General features: G+C 45.7%; 1 protein-coding gene across 4 annotated transcripts in view; it reads right to left on the reverse strand.

Annotated features, from left to right (window-relative positions):
* Nucleotides 1-20,966, reverse strand: part of sugct (succinyl-CoA:glutarate-CoA transferase) — a 596,483-nt gene that overhangs the window by 153,536 nt on the left and 421,981 nt on the right. The window contains exon 13 of one of the 4 annotated variants that reach the window (XM_078540133.1): nt 624-671. The exons of the other annotated variants lie outside the window; for them this stretch is intronic. Within the exon in view, the coding sequence (XP_078396259.1) occupies nt 639-671 (33 nt within the window). The 3' untranslated portion in view covers nt 624-638. Of the gene's footprint in view, nt 1-623; nt 672-20,966 lie in introns of those variants that run through there. 4 annotated transcript variants of the gene reach the window in all.

Here is a 20,966-nt window from a genome sequence, read left to right on the forward strand (position 1 = left end):
GCAATAAATGCTGGCCTAGCCAGCAATGCCCAAATTCCATGAATGAATCAAAAACAATCTGAGCATTCAGTGAATGGAAGCCCTTGTGGTTGACGTAGTTGACTGCTTGTTGCCATGGAGATCTGAGTGCAGCCAATGGCACCTGGCACAAATCCCAATGCTCTTGCTTCCTGGCTTTCCTCATCCTGGGCAAAATGCACAAAGTTGTGTGCCTTTGCGAATATGGCGTCCGTGACCTCCTGGAAGCATTTGTGCATGGAGGCTTGTGATAACACACAGGGGTCACCTATGGAGCCCTGAAAGGACCCTTTGGCATAAAAATTGAGTGCCATGGTCACTGGCATTGGATGCTCTCCATGTCCCTGTGGCACCAAATCCTGCAGCAGGTGGCAGATGTGACCAACCTGTTCCCTGGACATGCACAGTTTTCAGCGACACTCATCTGCAGGAATGACAAGTGCCATCTAGTTAGGCGCTGACCCACGACAGCTCGCTGTGGCTCTTCAGAGGCGTGTGCAGGAACCCCAGCTGCCCCTTCTTCTTGAGGGTGCTGCTCCTCCCTTTGCCCAGACAGGCACCTCCATCGCTCTCTTTTCCTTCATCTCCCCTCCCTGTAAGCCATGAGGCATACAGCTAGGTCACCAGGCTCCAATGCTCCTGATGTACTCCTCCTGCAGGATGGAAGAAAGAGACGTTTGGGTTAGCATGGGTGTACTCAGAACCTCGCTTGGTTAAGTCATAAGGCCCCTTTAACGCATGCTGGAGAGTGTTAGCCATCACTTTGGCCAGAATTTAGTGCGCTCATTGGTTGCCCGAAACCCCACCCACCTCCGCCCCACTCCACCTGACTGATTGGTGGCAGCTCCGCCCGCTCTCAGCTCAGGCACAGGCATTCTCCTAACCAACACTGCAAGGCTGCACTGTTACCTTGAACCATGGGGGAGACTGGTCCAAACCTGAATCATGGCATGGCAAAGGGCTGTGAGCGCCTTCACCAGTGAGTGCTCCATGGCTAACTTTTGCAAGGAGATTGTACATCTTGCCCAGTTGTCCAACTGCGCTGCAGTCCACTAAAATGCTTATTAGTTTGCAGTCTGTGCCTGAGGGGTGAAAAGTTCTGGAGCACTTGGTGGCACTTTCAGGCCTCTGCATTGCTTGAGTGGGCAGATAAGCTAGGGGCCCGACATCAAGCATGTCAATGTGGCTGCGTCTGAACCGTCTCAGCTGTGGAGGAATGGTCACTTTATACAAGGTTCCCCTAATGTGTGGTCACATCCCTCCCCCCACCAGCATGTGCTTGTGCACTGCCATCAGACTGGGCTGCCTTGCCCCCACCAACTCACCTCACTTGCATTGCAGCCCTTGCCTCAGCACCAGATGGGCCAGGTGGGAAAAAGCGAGTTGCCTCTGCCCTCGCCTGAATGCGCGGCGCCTCAACCTTCAAGTCGAACGGGTGACCCTCACGAGCGCTGCGCAATGTTAGTGAGCACTCACCTCCGAATTCCCCTCGAAGTTCAGCTTGCCAGGTGCATGCCTTTTAAATGCTGTTATGATTGTTACGACGTACAATCACATCAACCTGCCAGGATGATCCAGCGTGGGGGGATGATTCCAGCGAGCAGGGCTTACAATTATATGTAGATGTATTAAAATGATGTTTCCGACATCCGGCGGCAGGAAATGTGGCCCGCCATCGATGGGAAAAGAGGAAGATCGCAAACTGGTTTCACAATGTCATGAAACCGATTTTTGGCCTTCCTGCCATATTGTCCACTCACGCCTGCCATGCCGCCCAATGCCAACGGGATGGAAAATTCCACCCATAGTTTTAAGAGGTCCCCCTTTTAAGACGAAGGTATAGAGAGTTTTTTTTCTCTCAGAGGGTTGTTAGTCTGTGGAATTCTCTTCCACAGAGAGTAATGAAGGCTGGGTCGTTGAATTTATTTAAGGTTGAGTTGGATAAATTTTTGATAGACAACAGATCAGCCATGATCTTATGGAATGATGGTGCTGGCTCAAAGGGCCAAATGGCTGACTCTTGCTCCTAAGTCCTATCTATGTCCCTATATAAAATGTCAACTGAAGTTTGTTACCTATTTTCTACCAAGGTATATTTTGTTGCGTAAGTTAAACAAGTACTGGTTGTGAGAGAAAGTGTATGTGTGTGTATGCATGTACATGACAGTGGAATCTGATTAATCAAACAGAAGAGCAATTAGTAGTCTTAGCAAAGATTCTCCTTGGAAAGTCATTCCAAAACAGAATAGGGTTTTGTAGCCCCAACTACTTATTGCAATGATTCCCTTTTCTCTCAGCCCCAACTACTTATTGCAATGAAGTATGAAACTTTAAAATCAACAAAAAATCCATCCATTTTTACAAGTCAGCCAGAAGAGTAGCTTTCATTGTTCTGTTAAAAAAATGTAAGGACACTTCTTCTGAAAACATTTTTTGTTGTGTGTAAATATACCTGATTTTAACAACAGGACCAGCAGCGCACAGAGATTTAGAGGCATGTGTGTAGAATACAAAATAGAATGACAACTGGCTAATTGCTTTCACTGTGAAACTATGCATAACAAAAGCGAAGGACAATTCTCTACAATAATAAATTAATCTAAACTGTGTCCTTTTGCTACAAATCTATTTATTTTAAAATACTGCATTCCATGTACAGCCAATTGGAAGTGACATTACAAAGTTTCATGCATATATTCTTGATCCTTGAAAGCAATATAACTATCAGAAGTCTGACTGACATAGCATTTCTGTCTTGTCAAATTCTTTTCAAAAACACAATTATCTAAATGATTGTTGGCACCACTGAGGAGACAGTTGCATCAAAGGTGACAGCATGATTGGGCTACATTCATAGACAAATTATATCACCAATGACTTGATACACATGCAGTATCTCATCTATTACACACGTAAGGGCAGATTCTTTCCGAAAACATTTTTAAAATTGTTGTTATGCTGAAAATCCATTATCATTTCAGGCTAAGGATACTTATTTCTCCTAATTAAAAGAGCATTAGCACAAAATAGCCAAAATTTAGTAGCTAAGTGTGACTCTTTTAACTCTCTAACTGATATTTAGTTTTGATTCCGGTATCCTGGTGTCTATGAGCTGGCTCCCAGCATCAATGATGTTAGATCTAGTTTCTGTGGACCAGTGGCAGGCTCCAAAACTCAATTGTGCCAAAGGCAGATAGGATACTAGTGCCTACCGAGCACCCAGAATTAATGTTGTGTTCCAGACAGACCATCAGGTAGTCAAATAGAAACAGGCAGGTAGTGCATGAGACTCCTGAGTACATCCCACTCTCCAACCAGTGATTGTTCATCTGGTGTGTGTAACCAGAACCAGGTCCATGGCACCACAAGTAGCTCAGCTCTACAGGGGGGCACAAAGAAGCCTGGAAATCAATAGTGACAGTGATTTGATAGTTAGGGGAATAGGCAGGCGTTTCTGCGGCCGCAGACATGAATCCAGGATGGTGTGTTGCCTCTCTAGTGCCAGGGTCAAGGATGTCACTGAACGGTTGCAGAGCACCCTGAGGGGAGAGGGTGAACAGGCAGCAGTCATACGAATGACATAGACAGAAAGAGGGATATGGTCCTGCAGCCAGAATTTAGGGAGCTACATAGGAAATTAGCAAGCAGGGCTTCAAAAGTAGTAATTTCCAGATTACTTCCAGTATCACGCACAAGTGAGTATAGAAATAGGAGGATAAAGCAGATGACTGCGTGGCTGGAAAGATGCTGTAGGAGGGAGGGTTTTAAATTCCTGGGACATTGGGACCGGTTGTGGGGGAGATGGGACCTGTAAAGGCTGGACAAATTGCATCTAAATAGAGCCAGAATTGAGTTCCATGCAGGGCGATTTGCTAGTGCTATTGGAGAGGGTTTAAACTAATTTGGAAGGGGTGTGGGAACCAGTAGGAAATACCAGAGAAGGTGCACAGAATACTGGGAGAGATTGATTGCACTAGAGTAGGGAATAGAAAGTTATTAGGTGGGGTCCGAATAAGTGAGAAATAAATAAAGTCCAAATCAGGGTCAATGTCCATGTATGTGAATGCACAGAATGTGGTTCATAAGATTGGTGAGTTACAGGCACAGATTGCCATGTGGAAATATGATGTTATGGCTATAACAGAGACCTCGCTCAAAGAAGAGCTAGGTCTGGGTGTTAAATATTCCTGGATACAAGATGTTCAGGAAAGATAGAAAAGGAAGAAAAGGGGAAGGAGTGGCAGTATTGATTAAGGAGAGCATTGCAGTGCTGGAGAGAGAGGATGTCCCAGAGGAGTCAAGGACAGAATTTACTCAGCCAGAGCTAAGGAACTAAAAAGGTGCAATTATATTGCTCGGGGGTCTATAGGCCACCGGCAAGAGGAAAGGGTATAGAGGAACAAATTTACAAGGAAATTACAGAGTGGTGCAAGAATTATAGCGTAGTTATAATGGGGGACTTTAATTATCCAAATATAGACTGGGGTAGTGTTGGTGTAAAGGGCAGAGAGGGGCAAGAGTTCCTAGAGGTTGTTCAGGAAAATTTCCTACAGTAGTATGTTTCCAGTCCAATGAGATGGGAGGTACTGCTAGACCTGGCTCTTGGGAATGAGATGGGCCAAGTGATCAAATATCAGTAGGAGAACATTTAGGGAACGGTGATCATTGTATCATAAGGTTTAGATTAGCTATGGATAAAGACAAAGAACAATCCAGAGTAAGAATAATTCACTGGGGGTATGCCAAGTTCAATGAGGTAAGAATGGATCTGGGCCAAATAAATTAGAATCAAAGGTTGGCAGGAAAAATGGTAGTTGAACAATGAATAGATAGTTCGGGCATAATCAAGGCATATACACTTGAAGGGCAAAGGTAGGACAAACAAATCCAGAGCTCCCTGGATGACAAAAGAGGTAGAGATTAAGATAAGCAAGAAAGTGTGCTTATGATTGATGGATAATACAATGGAGAACCAGAATACAGAAGGTTCAGAGGGGAAGTAAAAAAACAAAGAAGAGAATCAAAGAGGGAGTACGAAAAGAGACTGGCAGCTAACATAAAAGGGAATCCCAAAGTGATTCAGGAATATAAATAGTAAAAAGGTGGTAAAAGGAGGAGTAGGGCCGATTGGGGACGAAAAAGGGGATTTGTGCATGGAGGCGGAGGAATAGCTTAGGTATTTTTTTGCTGCTGTCTTTACCAAGGACCAAGATGCTACGCAGCCCATGGTGAAAAAGGAAGTAATTAATATACTAGAAGGATTTAAAATTGATAAGGAGAAATAATTGGATAGGCTGTCTATACTGAAAGTTGATAAAGCACCAAGACTGGATGACACGTACCCAAGGATACTGAGGGGAGTGAGAGTGGAAATTGTGGAGGAAATGGCCATGGTTTTTCAGTCTTCCTTAGACTCAGGGGTGGTTCCAGAAGACTAGACAATTGCAAATGTTACACCCTTGTTTAGAAAAAAACAGTATAAAGATCAGCCCAGCAACTACAGTTAACTTTAGTGGTGGGGAAACTTCTAAAAACAATAATTCAGGGCACAATTAATAGTCATATGGACAAATGTTGGTTAATTAAGGAAAGCCTGCATGGATCTGTTAAGGGAAAATCTGTGATTCTATTTCAAGTGAAGTCTCCAGTTATGTCAAAGTTTGTTTCTCTTTAACATTGGGTAGTGCAGATGTGCTTACCATGTTTCATTTCAGTCTCTGTTTTACATAGTGTAATTCATCCAGTTCCTATCCCTATGCTCATTTTTGGATGTCAGTGTCTGTCTTCAAAGATATCATCCTTTTGTTGAGTTAGGAAGTGATTCTGCAATTCCAGGCATCACATCTATTCTTGCCATGGCTTTCTGAGCCTGTAGGCTATTGGACGCATGGGAACTCATTTGAGCAGGGAAGATGAGTGTTTTAAACGTAGCATCGCCCTGATAGACTTCTCTATTATCCACGGCAGCTTCTCTCTGTGCTCCATCAGCATGTTTAGATTTGTGTGTCAGGGCAAGTTGCTTGTCTATAATGAGGCAGTTCACTATGCCATCTTAATTTTAATCGCTAAGGAAAGAATCCAGAGAACATGGACTGCTGTGGATTGAAGCCCAGTGTCTGTGAATCTCAGTGAGGACTGTAATGTTGGAACCTGTCCCTAAGCTTAAGATTCAACCAAGATGGGGCTCCACTGTAGAGGGAATAGTGTAGTAATGCTCTCTGTGGCGATCTGATACCTGGATGGTCAGGAATCATGGCACTGATGCAGGTTGTGGACCTTTCCACTGATGAGTCCAAAGGCTGAATAATACAGCGTGGGCGGGGGATGTGTGGGGAGGTGGACGGCTTGTCCATACTGGCCAACTCCACAGCCATAACGTGCTGGGGTGGGCTTAACAAGGGTCAAGTAGGACTTCTGCTCCTCGGTGGGGAGGAAGTCCCACCCTCTAGAGCTACTGGCCTATCAAATTGGCCAGTAGCTGCATCAGTCTCAACAGTGTCAAGAACGCATTAGTGACACTGCCGGAACTGCCCAAGAGCAGTCAGAAGGCCCATGGATCCCTAAAGCCGGTAAGTTCAAGGTCTTGCAGAGAGGGTTTTGGTAGGAGGGGGCATTGGATAGAGGGGGCTAGGGTTGGGTTTGACTCTGAGAAGGGTTAGGAAGAAAGCGGGGGGGGTTCCATCTGGGGTTTGGGGGGTACCGCCCCCGATCCACAAGGGGCATCCCCTGAAGGTCGAGCACCTGCTTCCTTCCCTACCTTTGATGAATGCCCACTCCTGCCCAACTGCCCATGCCAAACGTTTTACAGCAGGGGACGCATATGACGGGCAGGCTGCCAATTTTGGTGCCTGCCCACCACCCTGCCTCTCCCTATTAAGGGGAGTGAGCTCGGGCAGGAAGGTTGTGGGGAGGGCACCTGCCCTATTTTACATGTCCCGCCCACTAGAAACGCACCCGGCGGGGGCACACAAAATGCAGCTCCAAGTCTCACGTAGATAACTGCACAGATGCAAAGCTACTAAACTGCAATTACTTGCATTATTTTTTACAAATATGCCCTTAAAAAGAATGAAGGAAATTATTGTCATTTATATAGTATTTTTCACAACTTAGGTTATCTCAAAGCACTTTACAGCCAATGAAGTACTTTATGAAGTGTAGCCACTGTTGTAACATAGGAAATGCCATTGCAAGGTCCCAAAACAGCAATATGAAAATAAGCAGATAACACGTACAAAATCGTCTCTCGTAGCGCCCCTAGGATTTGTGTTGATTATTGTATGTGGCCTGCACTACTAGCTGCTCCCTTTGAGGGTAAGGATGCACATAGGTACACTCAGGATATGGATGCACACAGGTACATTCCGTGCATGCACCGGTAGATGCTGATTTGACAAAATCTTGACAGCTGATGTAACACCACAGGCTGAATTTTCGTCTCGATGCAGAGGTGAGTTTTAGCATCCATATTCCTCATGCACTCCAGCGCAGCTCGCAAACTGCACTGCAAACCCAACCGGTTGTGAAAGGACAAAAATGGCTTGTGAACATGGCTTGTGTACACATGGCTGGGGTGTGCAGTTTGTGAATCACGAAAGCGCACAGGTCAGGTTTTCCTGAGCCCAGGGGCAGATTCGGCCTCATGATACTAAATTGATGCAAAGCATGTGCGGACAGCCTCTTCATCATTCACTCAAGAAAAAAAAAACAAGCGTGAAGCTGCAAGATGGGTACTGCACTAGCGCTATTTAAAGGACCAGACACCCAAATTGCAGGCAAAATAACTTCTCAGAATTTTTTCGACTGCAAGTGCCTAGGGCTCCTCTACAGTGTTTTGGAGGTATTGTGTTGAGTTCCTGGATTTGTCAGAGTGTTGCTCAATCCTCACTAAGGGCCAGAGGAGTAGGTGGCTTGTTGACACAAAGGCTACAAAAGGTAGGGGTACAGTAGTGGCAGTGCCAGCTGTCCAGCCACAGTATCCCAATCAGGAAGAGAGAGCAATGTGAGAGGCTGGTGTTATGTAGAATAGGCAATCCTGGTTTTACTTTACTTATTCATTTATGGGATGTGGGCATTGCTTGCCCATCCCTGTGAAGGTGCATTTACCGACCTTGAACACTTGGGCGAGATCATTAGACTTCTTGTGGCACTGCTGTCATGTCCTCAGGCCTAGACTGTGGGAGACAACCTCCCTAACCATCTGCTTCAACTTGCTTCTGAAGGTGATCCTTTAGAGTCTCTTGGAGCCCTCTCCCCCGAGAAATTATGGCATCTCTCCTCCTGCCCATCTATTCCAGTAATGTCTCCAATGCCTCATCCATCACTCTGAAACCCACTGTCATGGTGTTCATTTCACAATAATTTACATTGTAACCATATTTTGTGCAATTTCCCTTTAAGGTACAACCTGCCTTTAAGAAGAACAGGCTGACCTTATCACGTGATCTGAAAACAACACTGCTTGGGCCCATTGCTGAGTGCAGAGGCCGCAGGCATCTTGGAATAGAGCTGCTTGGTCCAATGCTACAATCATGCAGATAAGATAGGTAGACGAAAATTGTTTTGTCCCAACCTCAATCTGGGCAGGTAACAAATTGCACCCTCCTGCCCTGAAAAACCAGGACAACCCAAAATTGAGCTGAAGCTGTTTTAGTAATGTTAGTTTAAGGATGAATATTGGTCTGGGAGAGTACTCCTGTGATTGTGAACATCACATTTCATTGCAATATTTAAACCAGATGGATTTTAATAAACATGTCCACACAGCACCAAAGTTCTGATGGCAGCAACAGCCTGGAGCAACAGGTCGTTCACATCAGAACTGAATACTCCTGTGTTTTTTCAAAGTAGTGCCCTGAGGTCTTTTATGATAGGTGGGTCGTCAGTTGAATGTCTTGTTCAAAAGACAGCATTTCCAACAGTGCAGTACTCCCTCAACACTGGACTGGAGTCTCAGACTAGACTTTTGTGCTTAAGGCTCTGAAATGGGACTCCAACTTGGGACCTTCTGACTCAATGGCAAGAGTGCTACCAACTGAGCTACTCTGACAAGGAAACAAATGACAGGTATTGCAGAGAAAATAATTTATCATTTTAAATTAAGCATTTTTAAAATTTCCACCTTGGTGAGGTGATTGAACACTTTTACACTTTGCAAGCAAGCTGTCACGTATCCAAATTGCAGGTATTACATAATCTTTGCTGAAGCTGCATTAAAGAAACAATGATCTCCCTACAATGTCCTCACAATGCAGTTTGTTTAACTTCCAGTGTCAAGAGTTCCTCCTATTAAACCAGTCTCACATTTTCAGACTGTTTATCTCAGCAATCTGTTTGTAGGGAATGTCTGTCTTAGCACCAATATGACAGAATTAGAAAAAGCCAAACTCATTTGAAAGAGAATATTATGAGTACCTCCAGCCCAACTATTATCATGCAAAATTTGCATAAGGTAGTAAAGCTTAAAAAGCAAGGGGCAGAAGTGAGGAGGCACATATCCAAACCGTGGGTATTATATAATCTTTGTTGTTTCTCAGTGATGGCACTGTACAATGTAGCTATGTCAGGAATTGCCAGCAACTTCTAAGCTAACAATCTGTCAAACTTTGAGATCAGTCACCATGAAAAACAGATATCAAACTTTGACCATTCTCTCATTCTTTTACTTACAGCTACTTCATTTACCATTCCTAACCTTGCACTCTGGTAATACACATTTCCTCAAGCCCTTGTCCACTCTATTCTTCCCCCTCAGATCTCTTCCTTCAGCTGTTCCATGTATTCTCCCCCAGGTCTCCCCCTTCAGCTGCTCTGCCTCCCTAGCCTAAGGCCACACCCTCTGCTGTTCCATGCCTCACTCCCTCCCTCCACATCACCCCACCCCTTACTTTCCCCTTTAACAAAGGTCAAAAATAACACACAACTGTAACAGACACATTTACTGGGCTGCTGATAACCATTTAATTGACTGCAACTTAAATTTTGCTTTAAAGAGAGAGAGAGAGAGACTGGGGGAGAGAAAGATTGTGGAAGACAAAAGTGTGGAGAAAGCAGAAGAGAGATGGAGAAAGAGCTGGAGGGTCTGAAATCGGGAGTGAGAAAGAGCCAGAGACTGATGAGAGAGATGGAAAGAGAAGCGAAAGAGATGAAGGAGTAAAGGAAGTCAGACTGGGAAACAGTCAATACGGAGGCAGTCTGTCCTGAGAATGGTTAGTCGTTCATCTCCAGCTGGTTTACTCAGAGAAATCTTGCCAACTATTCTGAACCTATTCTGCAATACTGTGAAGAATTTCAGCTTGTAACATGACACCTAGGGTCACTGTGCTGCTTGTTCCAGATAAGCCCATAGTGGCATTATAAATATAATGGACAGCATAGGAGCCAAATTTCTAAAACACGAAAGCATCACAAAATGAGTGACTGTCATTTTTATTGCAAACTGCAAATATACATTGGGTGGAATTGTCCCAAATTTGCACAAAGTGCGGTAGCGGACGGGGAAAAGGACGTTTTACCTGCCGATCGGAATGGCGGCTTTTCATGCTGTATCGTCCCACTCCCAGCGTGTGCCGTCTCATTAATAATGCTTTCCTGGGAAATACGCCAGGTTGCTGGTGGGGTGGTCCCTGATTTGCACACCCTGCTGTCACCTCAGGCGTTCAGTAATCCGGGTGCCATATTTAAAGGGCGCCCCAGCACACACACCATAAGGCATCGGAAGCTGCTGCAAAGTCATGTCTGCCAAAGGGAGGAAACATGCTACCCCCAAATATAACAACGCCTCTCCCGGGCGCCTACTGGACATTGTGGAGGCCTGCAATGAAGTCTTCTACTCCCAAAGACCAGCAAGCAAGGTCACCAATCCAGTATGAGAGGCGGTGGCAGCGGAAGACAGCCACCCTGTGCCGAAAGAGGATGAATGATCTCCTCCGTTCCACCAGGGTAAGTCACTCGTCTCATCACCTTCAACTCACACACTCACAAACCCATCACACATCCACAGGGATCTCACTCACTGCCAATTCAAGGGACATCACCATTCACTCTCTCGCATACACCTTCATCTGTCCTGTGGATTGTGTCTTCATCCCATCCATGGCACCACTCACCACCTATACATGCCAGGCATCCTTATCATCTGGCCTGGCAGGCATCCTGCTTACACTCTCTCTATCTGTATTCATGCAGGGCAAGCTGGCACATAACAAAAGGGACTGGCGGAGGAATACCTGACATCAAGGTCCTCACAGACTTTGAAAATAGAATCATCCAGCTGGCCGGTAAGGATCTGGACCGTTCCTGTGCTGATGGTGAGGTCGACGGTGCTCAACCAAGTGATGATCCAGCAGTGCAACATCCATCAGACAACCATGCTGTGAGTCAGTTCCCCTGTTCTGCAGTGCCCTACATGCACTAATTATTTCTCCTTGCTTTCACAGGCACGATCCAGGTCCTTGACTCAAGCCCCGAAGGCACCTCAGAAGAAGAGTCCAATGACACCCTAATTGAAGACCTGTCACAGCGCTCACCCACACCCTCCAATAGTGCAGGGACACACACCTCAGTGGGACCTAGATCCAGAGTAGCCGCAAGGTCACAATTTGGTGAGCACATCACACTGTCTGATCCACAGCAGGCAGTGGCAGGGACATTCCAGGTGTCTGGCACTTGGAGGACTGCTGGAAACCAGAAATCAGCTGAGCCAAGTCAGATGAGGAGCCTCTGGACTTGGTCATACCTCAGTTGCTGGAGCTGCAAAGGCAAGCTCTGGAACATCAGGAAGGGATGCCCATTGCACTCCTCAGATTGCAAGGTACGATGGAGGAATCTGTCCACCTCCAGACTGAGATGATAGTGCTGGAATGCCAACATACCGAGGTCAATGCTGGTAGGATGGCTGCTGATATGGGGACCTTCGTCCAGGACATCGGTCTTGCACTGCTGCGCGGGCTGAACTCTATCGCTGACGTCATAGTTGGCCTCCAACAGTGTCAATGCGAGCGGGGTGTGGGGCAGCTCAGTCTCACTCCAGCTTCGCCTTCTCTTCAAGGAGTCAGCCAGGAGCCCTCGGGCACCCATAGGGAGGAGGATCAGCAGGTTCACATCGTGGGGCTATCCATTCCGGTGAGTCCAGGTATCTGGCCCATCCGAATCCCCTCATCCTGTGACCCCAGCAGCTCCAGCTCCACAGGCCAAGGAAGGTACCACTTCCACACAGCAGGACCCCGAAAGCAGGCCAGGGTTCTCCAGGTCTCAGCCATCCAGAGGACGCCCGTCAAGGTCATCACAGACAATGCATAGCACTCAGCAGGCTGTCTCCACCTCCGCTGTGGATGTTGGGGGAGCACCAAGATGTAGCAGCAGGTTTAGGAAGGTTAAGAAATAGTTGCACAGCCTGGTCACAGGTGTTTATCGCTTACTTAATGTTCACTATTGTAAATAAACCTCCCAAGAATCCTTGCCTATGGCTCCTTGTTATGGTAAACATGTGTTTGTGTCACTCAGATGTGAAACCTTGGTTCCTGCACAAGATAAAGTCAGGTGGCTCAGTCCAGGGCCTCTTCCCTGTGCAGTGTGTAACCTTCAGACCAAAGTGATGGTCCGGCTTCACACTCATTGGACACATTACTGATGCCTGCACCTCGATGGTGCTTGTCATTGCTACCAGAATGTCGTGGGCAGGCATCACAGAGTTCCGCCATTCTCTCTGGCCCCCATCTCTTCAGCATCTGTGACCACTGTGCTCCTGAAGTGGTCAGGTGCTGAAGGCTGACATAGGAGCAGGTGCATTTAAAGTTTCATGGCTGCGTCTCCATGATATGGGCCTGATTACAGAGCAGTAGTGAGCTGTGCTCTGCCAGACAGGAGTCAGACATTCACAGAGGCTATGTGAAGATCTATGGAGTGTCCTCACTGCATATCAACCTCATGCTCCTGGAATCTAGCAACTATTAGGGCCTCCGCTGTGTCTCCATGACATGAGCCTGAGCACTGAGGGTATGTGCGCTGTCATCAACCACACAGAAGTAAATCTTTTGCAGATGCAAGGTGAGGATGTCAGGACTGTCTTCACTGCATCTCGTCATCATCCTCCATGAATCTTGCAGGCATGAGGGCCTCCCGAGTACGCCTGCCTCGCCTGGCCAGTGCAATGGCCTCATCGCCAGCATCCTCGTCTTCAAGGACTTCATCTCCATCATCCCCGTTGACATCCTCCCCATCAGAGGATATGTGCAGCTCCTCCATTTCCTCCTCAGCCACATCATCCCCCCTTTTACAGTAACAGGTTGTGGAGTGCGCAACAAGTGACGATGATGCGCGACCCCCTCTTGGGACTGTATTGCAGTGCTCCACCAGACCTGTCGAGGCACCGGAACCTCATTTTCAAAATGCCTATCGTTTGCTCCACCAAATTCCGTGTCGCGGCATGAGCCTTGTTGTACCATCACTCTGCTGCAGTCTGAGGCCACCGCATGGGCGTCATCAGTCATGTCCTCTGTGGGTAGCCCTTATCCCCAAGGAGCCAACGCTGTAGCCTCTCTGGACCCTGGAAGATGTCACAGATCTGAGACCAGCTAAGGGTGTAGGAGTCATGGACCTTCCTTGGGAATCGTGCACAGACCAGCAGGATGTGTTTGTGGTGGTCACATACCAGCTGAACATTCGGCGAGTGGAAGCCCTTGTGGTTGACATAGTCGACCGCTTGTTGCGACGGGGATCTAGCTGTCACGTGAGTGCACCCTGCACCAGTGGGAAATCTGAGATCTGTGCAAATCCCAGCTCTCTTGCTTCCTGGCTTTCCTGATCCCTGGCGAAATGCACGAAGTTCTATGCCTTCGCGAAGATGGCATCCATGATCTCCTGGATGCATTTGTGGGTGGAGGCTTGCAAGATCCTGCACAGCTCACCTGTGGAGCCCTGGAAGGAATCACTGGCATAAAAATTGAGCACCGCGTTCACTTCAACAGCCACTGTCAGTGAGTTCCCTCATGTCCCCATCACGACAAATCTTGCAGCAGGTGGCAGATGTGACCGACCAGTTCCCCAGACATGTGTAGTCTTCGATGACACTGGTTCTCAGTCATCTGCAGAACTGACAAGCGCTGTCGGTTGATCCTGGGTCTAGCGAGGCGCCTATGAGCGACAGCTCACTGTGGAACTTTAGCTGCATGCGCAGAGGCCATGTCGACCCTTCATCCTGAGGGAGTTGCTCCTCCCTTTACTGAGCCTGGCACCTCTCCCACTCCTTCTTCTTCTCTGCTCTCTGTAAGCCATGAGACATACTGCTAAATCACCAGGCTTCATGATCCAGATGTTCTCCTCCTGCAGGATCAAAGAGAGAGGCGTGTGGGTTAGCATGGGTGTACTAAAAACTTCTCTTGGTTAAATCTGAAGGCCCATTCACACATGCAGGAAATGCTGGCCATCACTTGGATGGCCAGTGTGTAGTGCGCTCATTGGCTGTCTGAAACCTTATCCACCTTTGCCCCACTCCACTTAACCGATTGGTGGTAGCTTCGGCCATTGGGCTGCATGCTGTGCTGTCAACTCAGGCGCAAGCACTCTCCTAACCTGCACTGCAAGGCTGCACTGTTAGCTTGAACTATAATGGATACTGGTCCACACCTTAATAAAGACATTGAAAGAGGCTGTGGGCACCTCCACCAGTGACTGCACCATGGCCACCTTCCGTAAGGGGATTGTACAACTTGCCCACGCAGTCAGCCAATTGCTCTGCTGCCCCCTAAAACGCACATTAATTTGCTGTCCGCACCCGAAGGGTGAAAATTTCTGGAGCATTTGGTGGCACTTTCATGCTTTTGCGTTGCTTGAGTGGGCACAAAATCTTCAGAGGCCCGACTCCAAGCATGTCAATGGAGCTGCAGCTGAACAGCCTTAGCTGGGGAAGAATGCTCACTTTTGGCAAGCTTTTCCAAGTGCGTGGCTGCTTCCTTCACCCTCCTCCCCAGCATGTGCTTGAGTATTTCCTTCAGTCTGTCTATGGTACCTTGCCCCCACCCCTCTGGCATGTGCTTGAGTGTTTCCGTATTTCCTTCATTCTGTCTGTCCTGCCTTGCTCTTCTATCCCCCCGCCCCCCACCCACCACTGGGCTGACCTGCAGTGGAGCCCATGCCTTGGCACTGCACTGAAAGCAAGCTGAGAAAAGCAACTTGCTTGTGCAGCCCTCCCCCCCCACGAATGCGCAGTGCTTCTTCCTTGATGGTCCTGTAGGCGATGCTCATGAGCGTTGCGCAAGGTTGTGTGTACTCACCTCCGAGTTCCCCCTGAAGTTCAGGTTGCCAGGTGCATGCCTTTAAAAGGCAGTCACGAAGCATGCTGTTCTGAAGTCAGGCCAATGTGGGTGGTAAATTTGATGGGGGGATGATACTGACAAGCAAGGCTTATCATTAAATGCAAATGTATTAAAATGACATTCTTGACGTCCGGTGCTGGGAAACGCAGCCTGCCATTGACTGGTGGAGTGGATGATCACAAGCTGATTACACGATGGTGTAAAATAGATTTTTCTTCTTCACACCATATTGTCCCACCCCCCCACCACCCTCACCCCCCCCCCATCCCGCCTGCCATGATGACTGACACCAACAGGGCCAGAAAATTCTGGCCACTGTATTTGTGTCTCATTACAAACTAGGCTTCCCCTGAGGGTGTCAATTGCTCCATTCATTTACTGTCTTCTTCTAATTGGCACATTTCTGTCATCTAGTTTCTTATTCCGTAATAAGATGGTTATGCTTTTATAACACAGCCCATGTTATAACCTTAGAACACTCAATGGACTGGGGACACCACATAAAAAATGTGTAAGTGTCAGTTTTTTGCTCTCCCCAACAAAATGGCTACGTTTTCAAAGATAACCTGTAAGTGATAGAACTCAGCATGGCCCTATTGGAAGGCAAAATGAATGGTCCAACTGGTAAAGGGACAAGCCAGCAAAACCAAAAGGGAGAGGGAAAGAGCTGGAGATCTGAACTGAATGAAAACAAAACATTTCCTTTTCAAGGGAAGCTCTTCTGCTTCTTTGTTGTCCTTTGTACCAATAAAAAAGATCCAGGTAGGTTTGTGCAAAAAACTTTTATTTTTCAAGTTAATGAGATGACAAGTATGTAACAGTTGGTTAATATTTTTAACCTGAAATTCACTTAGTGTTACATAACTCATGTTTGAAATTAAAATCTGTGGGTTTTTTTTTAAACAAAAGCTATTGGAGAGATAACACTCTGTTATCTGTCTTGGCTCAGTTTCCTAAAAGTGAAAGTGTGCTTTTCAGCCCAGCCTCTCTGGATAGTTGTTTGATTTTGAGCAAATGCTCAGGATTTGTGTCTGAGCTCTAATAAAAGTGGCATTTCCTTGTATTTGTCTAAATGTCAATGCAACTCAGGAATGTTACACCAGGGGACATTCTGTATCACGGAACAAGCAAATAGCAGACAAGTACATAACAAAATGTTTCACATCTTTTCCCCCCTGCATATTACAAAACTTCCATCATTAGGTCGGCTTTCAAACTGAGAAACAGACAGCAGACAGAAAGAATAGATGGAGAAGAATTTATTCAGGGAATTAGATGCCCTTATTACTGAAAGATCTGGAAAGGAAGCCAAGAATGTTAGTATTTCACAAAATTAGTACAGTCGCTGCATTCCTTGCGAATAAGGCCTCAGATCCCCTTGGCAGCTTTTGCAATCTCACAATAGAGGATTAATTTATAAATTCTGTTCAGCCTGTACCTCCAGCAGAACATAAGAGAATGCTAACAAACTGCACTGAACAAATGTTGGCCTAGTGGCATGCTTAAAATCATGACCGCCTCAACTCTATTTATCAAAAGCAAACCAATTCCGTCCAGGGGACTAAGTCCTTTGAAGACAGAAAGGTCCATCCTGTGGGCACAAAGTAATCTATGGTATGCTGCATAAAGTTTGAGCAGATAAACATTGACTTGATTCGACAGTATTGAAATTTAACAACAAGTTGTTTTATGGGCAATTTAATCGTTTTTATAGTTTAATACATGTTGTTTCTTTTGGCAGGGAATGAAACCACGACTGGATCATTCTCCTGTGACATTACTTAAACAATAAATTTTACTTGCTGGCTTTTTTTAAACTAGAAGCACCCCCTCCCAACTACAAACAAGAAACTATCAGCATGATAAGAAGTTCAAAGTAATCCAAGAATGTTACCAATGGGAGCTGGAAAGCTATGAGCTGTACCTCACGTAAAATCCACTCAAGGATTTCATCCTGCATGACATTGTAGGCCTATCCCTTTATGACTGACTACTCAGAACTTCCCAGCTCTGGACAGATATGAAAACACAGGCATTGAAAATGAATCCTTTTACTCAACCCATATAGATAATTTTGGAGGAAGATGATCTCTTGTCAGAGCTGCAATTCACAGATCAAAGAAAAACGTTTATTGAAACCATTTGTGCCATTCAAGGATTCACTCAAGCGACCTAGATTGTAATAGTAAGTGTGCAAGGAATTAAATGGCTCCACAGCACATTGAACAAATGGCAAGTCAGAAGGCTCTGTAATGCAGACCACATTCTGTCTAATGAAAATTATTTTCATAGTATTCATATCCTTTTTCTCAAGCTGAGTTGAGCTGTTACTTTAATACTGATATGAGATGGTAATAAAAGATCATATTATTTGTAAGGTGAATTTAACCCTTATGGGGCACTGCGTTTTCTCCTTGTCCTGCTGATGGATTATTAGAATCATAGAACACAGAAGGAGGCTATTTGGCCCATCATTCATATCTGGTTCTTTGAAAGAGTTACCTAATTAGTACCACCCCACTGCTTTTCTCACAGTCTTGCAGCTTTTTCTTTTTCAAGTATATATGCAATTCCCCAATGAAAGTTACTATTGAATCTGCTTCCACTACCCTTTCAGGCACTGCACTGCAAGTCATAGCAACTCATTAGGTTAAAAAAATGCTCTCATCTCCCCTGGGTTCTTTTGCCAATTATCTTAAACCTATGTGCTCTGTTTACCCACACTCCTGCCAGTGGAAAAAGTTTCCTCCTAACAACTCAATCAAAACCCTTCATAATTTTGAACACCTTTATTACATCTCCCCGCTCCAAGAAGAACAATCCCACTGTCCTTAGTCTCACCACATAACTTAGTCCTTCATCCCTGATAACATTCTAGTAAATATCCTCGTACCTTCTCCAGAGCCTTGACATCCTTCATCAAAAGTGATGCCCAGAATTGGACAGCTGAAGCCTAAACAGTGATTTATAAAGGTTTAGCATAATTTCCTTGCATTTGTACTCTATGGGCTAAATCTTAACTCCCAAAAAGAGGTGGGTTCCCAGAAGGCAAAAGCAGTTTGGACCAGTACTCTTATTTCCCAGTTTTACTGGTGTTCCATTTTAAGGTATACAAGACCAGTTCGGACCAATATTTTTATTTCCCAGTTTTTACTGTTTTTTCCTTTTGGATTGGTGTCAGGCCAGAGGTTAAAATTCAAAACCTCTGATGCTCAACCCTCCTTGCACTAGCCCACTTCCAGATTTAACAGGGGCGGGACAGGGGGTGGATGATCAATCACTTCATGGGTGACGAGTTGGTCATTTAAATATTATAATTCGACTGCTTGCCTTCAGTTTAACATTTTAGTTCTAACTCCTGTCAGCCGGGTTTCCCAGGCCTGTGGAAACCCAGCAGCTTAAAGGAGGCGAGAAGGGCTGAACTCACGATTTAAGTGCCTTTACAGCAATGCTTGAGGACCAGGAAGAGCAAGAATGTTTCCTCCAGTCACAACATAAAACACCCCCACCTGTGATCTATCTGCTCCACCACCTCATCATTTGCTCGCAGCCACCATTAGACCCTCCAATCACCATCAGACCCAACAACCACTATTGTAACCACTCCCCATCCTGAAAACCATTGACTCACCCTGACCAATACCGGATCCCCATGATCTCTCTTACTCCCCCAATACACATACTTGATCTCCTCAACTGTGATCTGGTGCTGCAGGTTTGTTCACCCAACAATCAGGCTGCCTATGGGTGGGTACCTGATTGAAAAAAAAAGGAGCCCCACAGTTAAAGACTGCAGAACATTCAGGAAACCCATTCTTCTGCGTTTCCCAACCTCAAAACATCACCCTTCACAGAACATGTCTCAGGTCTAAAATCTGGACCTGTGGCTCTATTTATGAGGCCAAGGATCCCATATGCTTTTTAAATGGTCTTTTCAACTTGTCCTGCCACGTTCAAAGATTTGAGTGTATAAACTCCCAGGTCTCTCTGTTCCTGCCCAGGGGTTTCTATCCGGCCACAGTACCAAAATATTTTCAATATTTTGTTTTTCAATATTAATATTTTATTTTCAAATTACAAATAACATCCTATGTGACAAAGGTAAACGTCCCTTTCTCATCCTTCTCGACCTGTCGGTAGACTTTCACAGGGGTGACCACTCATCTTCCTCCAACGAATCTTCATTGTTGTCTCAACTGGTTCCATTCTTATCCATCCAATCATAGCTAGAGAATCACCTGCAATGGCTTCTCTTCCTACTCATGCACCGTTGCTTCTGGTGTCCTCCAAGAGTTTATCCTTGGCCCCTTCCTATTTCTCATCTACATGCTGCCCCTTAGCAACATCATCTGAAAACACATTAGTTTTCACATGTATGGTAACAACCAGCCCTACCTCATCACTATCTCTCTCGATTCCTCCACTGTTGCAAAATTATCAAATTGCTTATCCGATATTCAGTATTGGATGAGAAGAAATTTCTTCCAATTAAATATTGGGAAGACTGAAGCCATTGTGCTTGGTCTCTGCTCCAAACTCTGTTTCCTAGCTGCTGAATCCATCCCTGTCCCTGGTAACAGTCTGAGATTAAACCAGTCTGTTTGCAACATTGGCGTCACATTTGATCCTGAGACGAGCTTCTAACCTCATATTTGTGTCATCACTAAACCACAAGTTGCCACCCTATAACACCTCCCCACTTCGCTCTTGCCTCAGCTCATCTACTACTGAAACCCTTATTAATGCCTCTGTTACCTCTAGCTAAGTAACAAAAAGGGTGCAATTACATTGCTTGATGTAGTATATAGAATGCCAACTAGTGGGAAGGATGTAGCAGAACAAATCTTCAGGAAAATTACAGAAAGATGCAGACATTATAGCGTAGCTTTAATTACCCAAACGTAGACTGGGACAGAGGTAGTGTGAAGACCGGCGAGAGGCAAGAGTTCCTAGATTGTTTTCAGGAGAATTTTCTACAGCAGTATGTGTCCAGTCCAACAAGAAGGGATGCACTGTTGGACCTGGTTCTTGGAAATGAGGCAGGCCACGTAGATTAAATGTTAGTGGGGGAACATTTATGAGACAGTGATCATTGTATCGTAAGGTTTAGGATGACAGTAGAAAGGGACAACGTGCAATCCAGAGTAAGAATAATTAACTGGGGGAGAGCCGACTTCAATGGGGCAAGAACAAAGCTGGGCCGGTTAGACTGGAACCAAAGGTTGATAGGAAAAACTGTCGCTGAACAATGGGCTACCTTCAAAGAAGAAATGGTTCAGGCACAGTCAAGGTATATTCCCTCAAAAGGGAAAGGTAGGGCAAAGAAATCCAGAGCTCCCTGGATGAAAAAGGAGATAGAAATTAAGATAAAGAAGAAAAAATGTGCTTATGACAGGTGTCAGGTAGAAAATACAACTGAGAACCAAGCAGAATACAGAAGATTCAGAGGAGAGGTGAAAAAGCAAATAAGAGAAGCAAAGAGGGGTTATGAGAAAAGACTGGCAGTTAACATAAAAGGGAATCCCAAAGTCTTCTATTGGCACACAAATAGTAAGAAGGTGGTAAAAGGGCGAGTAGGGCCGATTAGGGACCAAAAAGGGGATTTAAGCATGGAGGCAGGGGGCATGGCTGAGG

The sequence above is a fragment of the Cetorhinus maximus genome, chromosome 4, assembly GCF_964194155.1.
Source record: "Cetorhinus maximus chromosome 4, sCetMax3.hap1.1, whole genome shotgun sequence".
Classification (NCBI taxonomy): domain Eukaryota; kingdom Metazoa; phylum Chordata; class Chondrichthyes; order Lamniformes; family Cetorhinidae; genus Cetorhinus; species Cetorhinus maximus.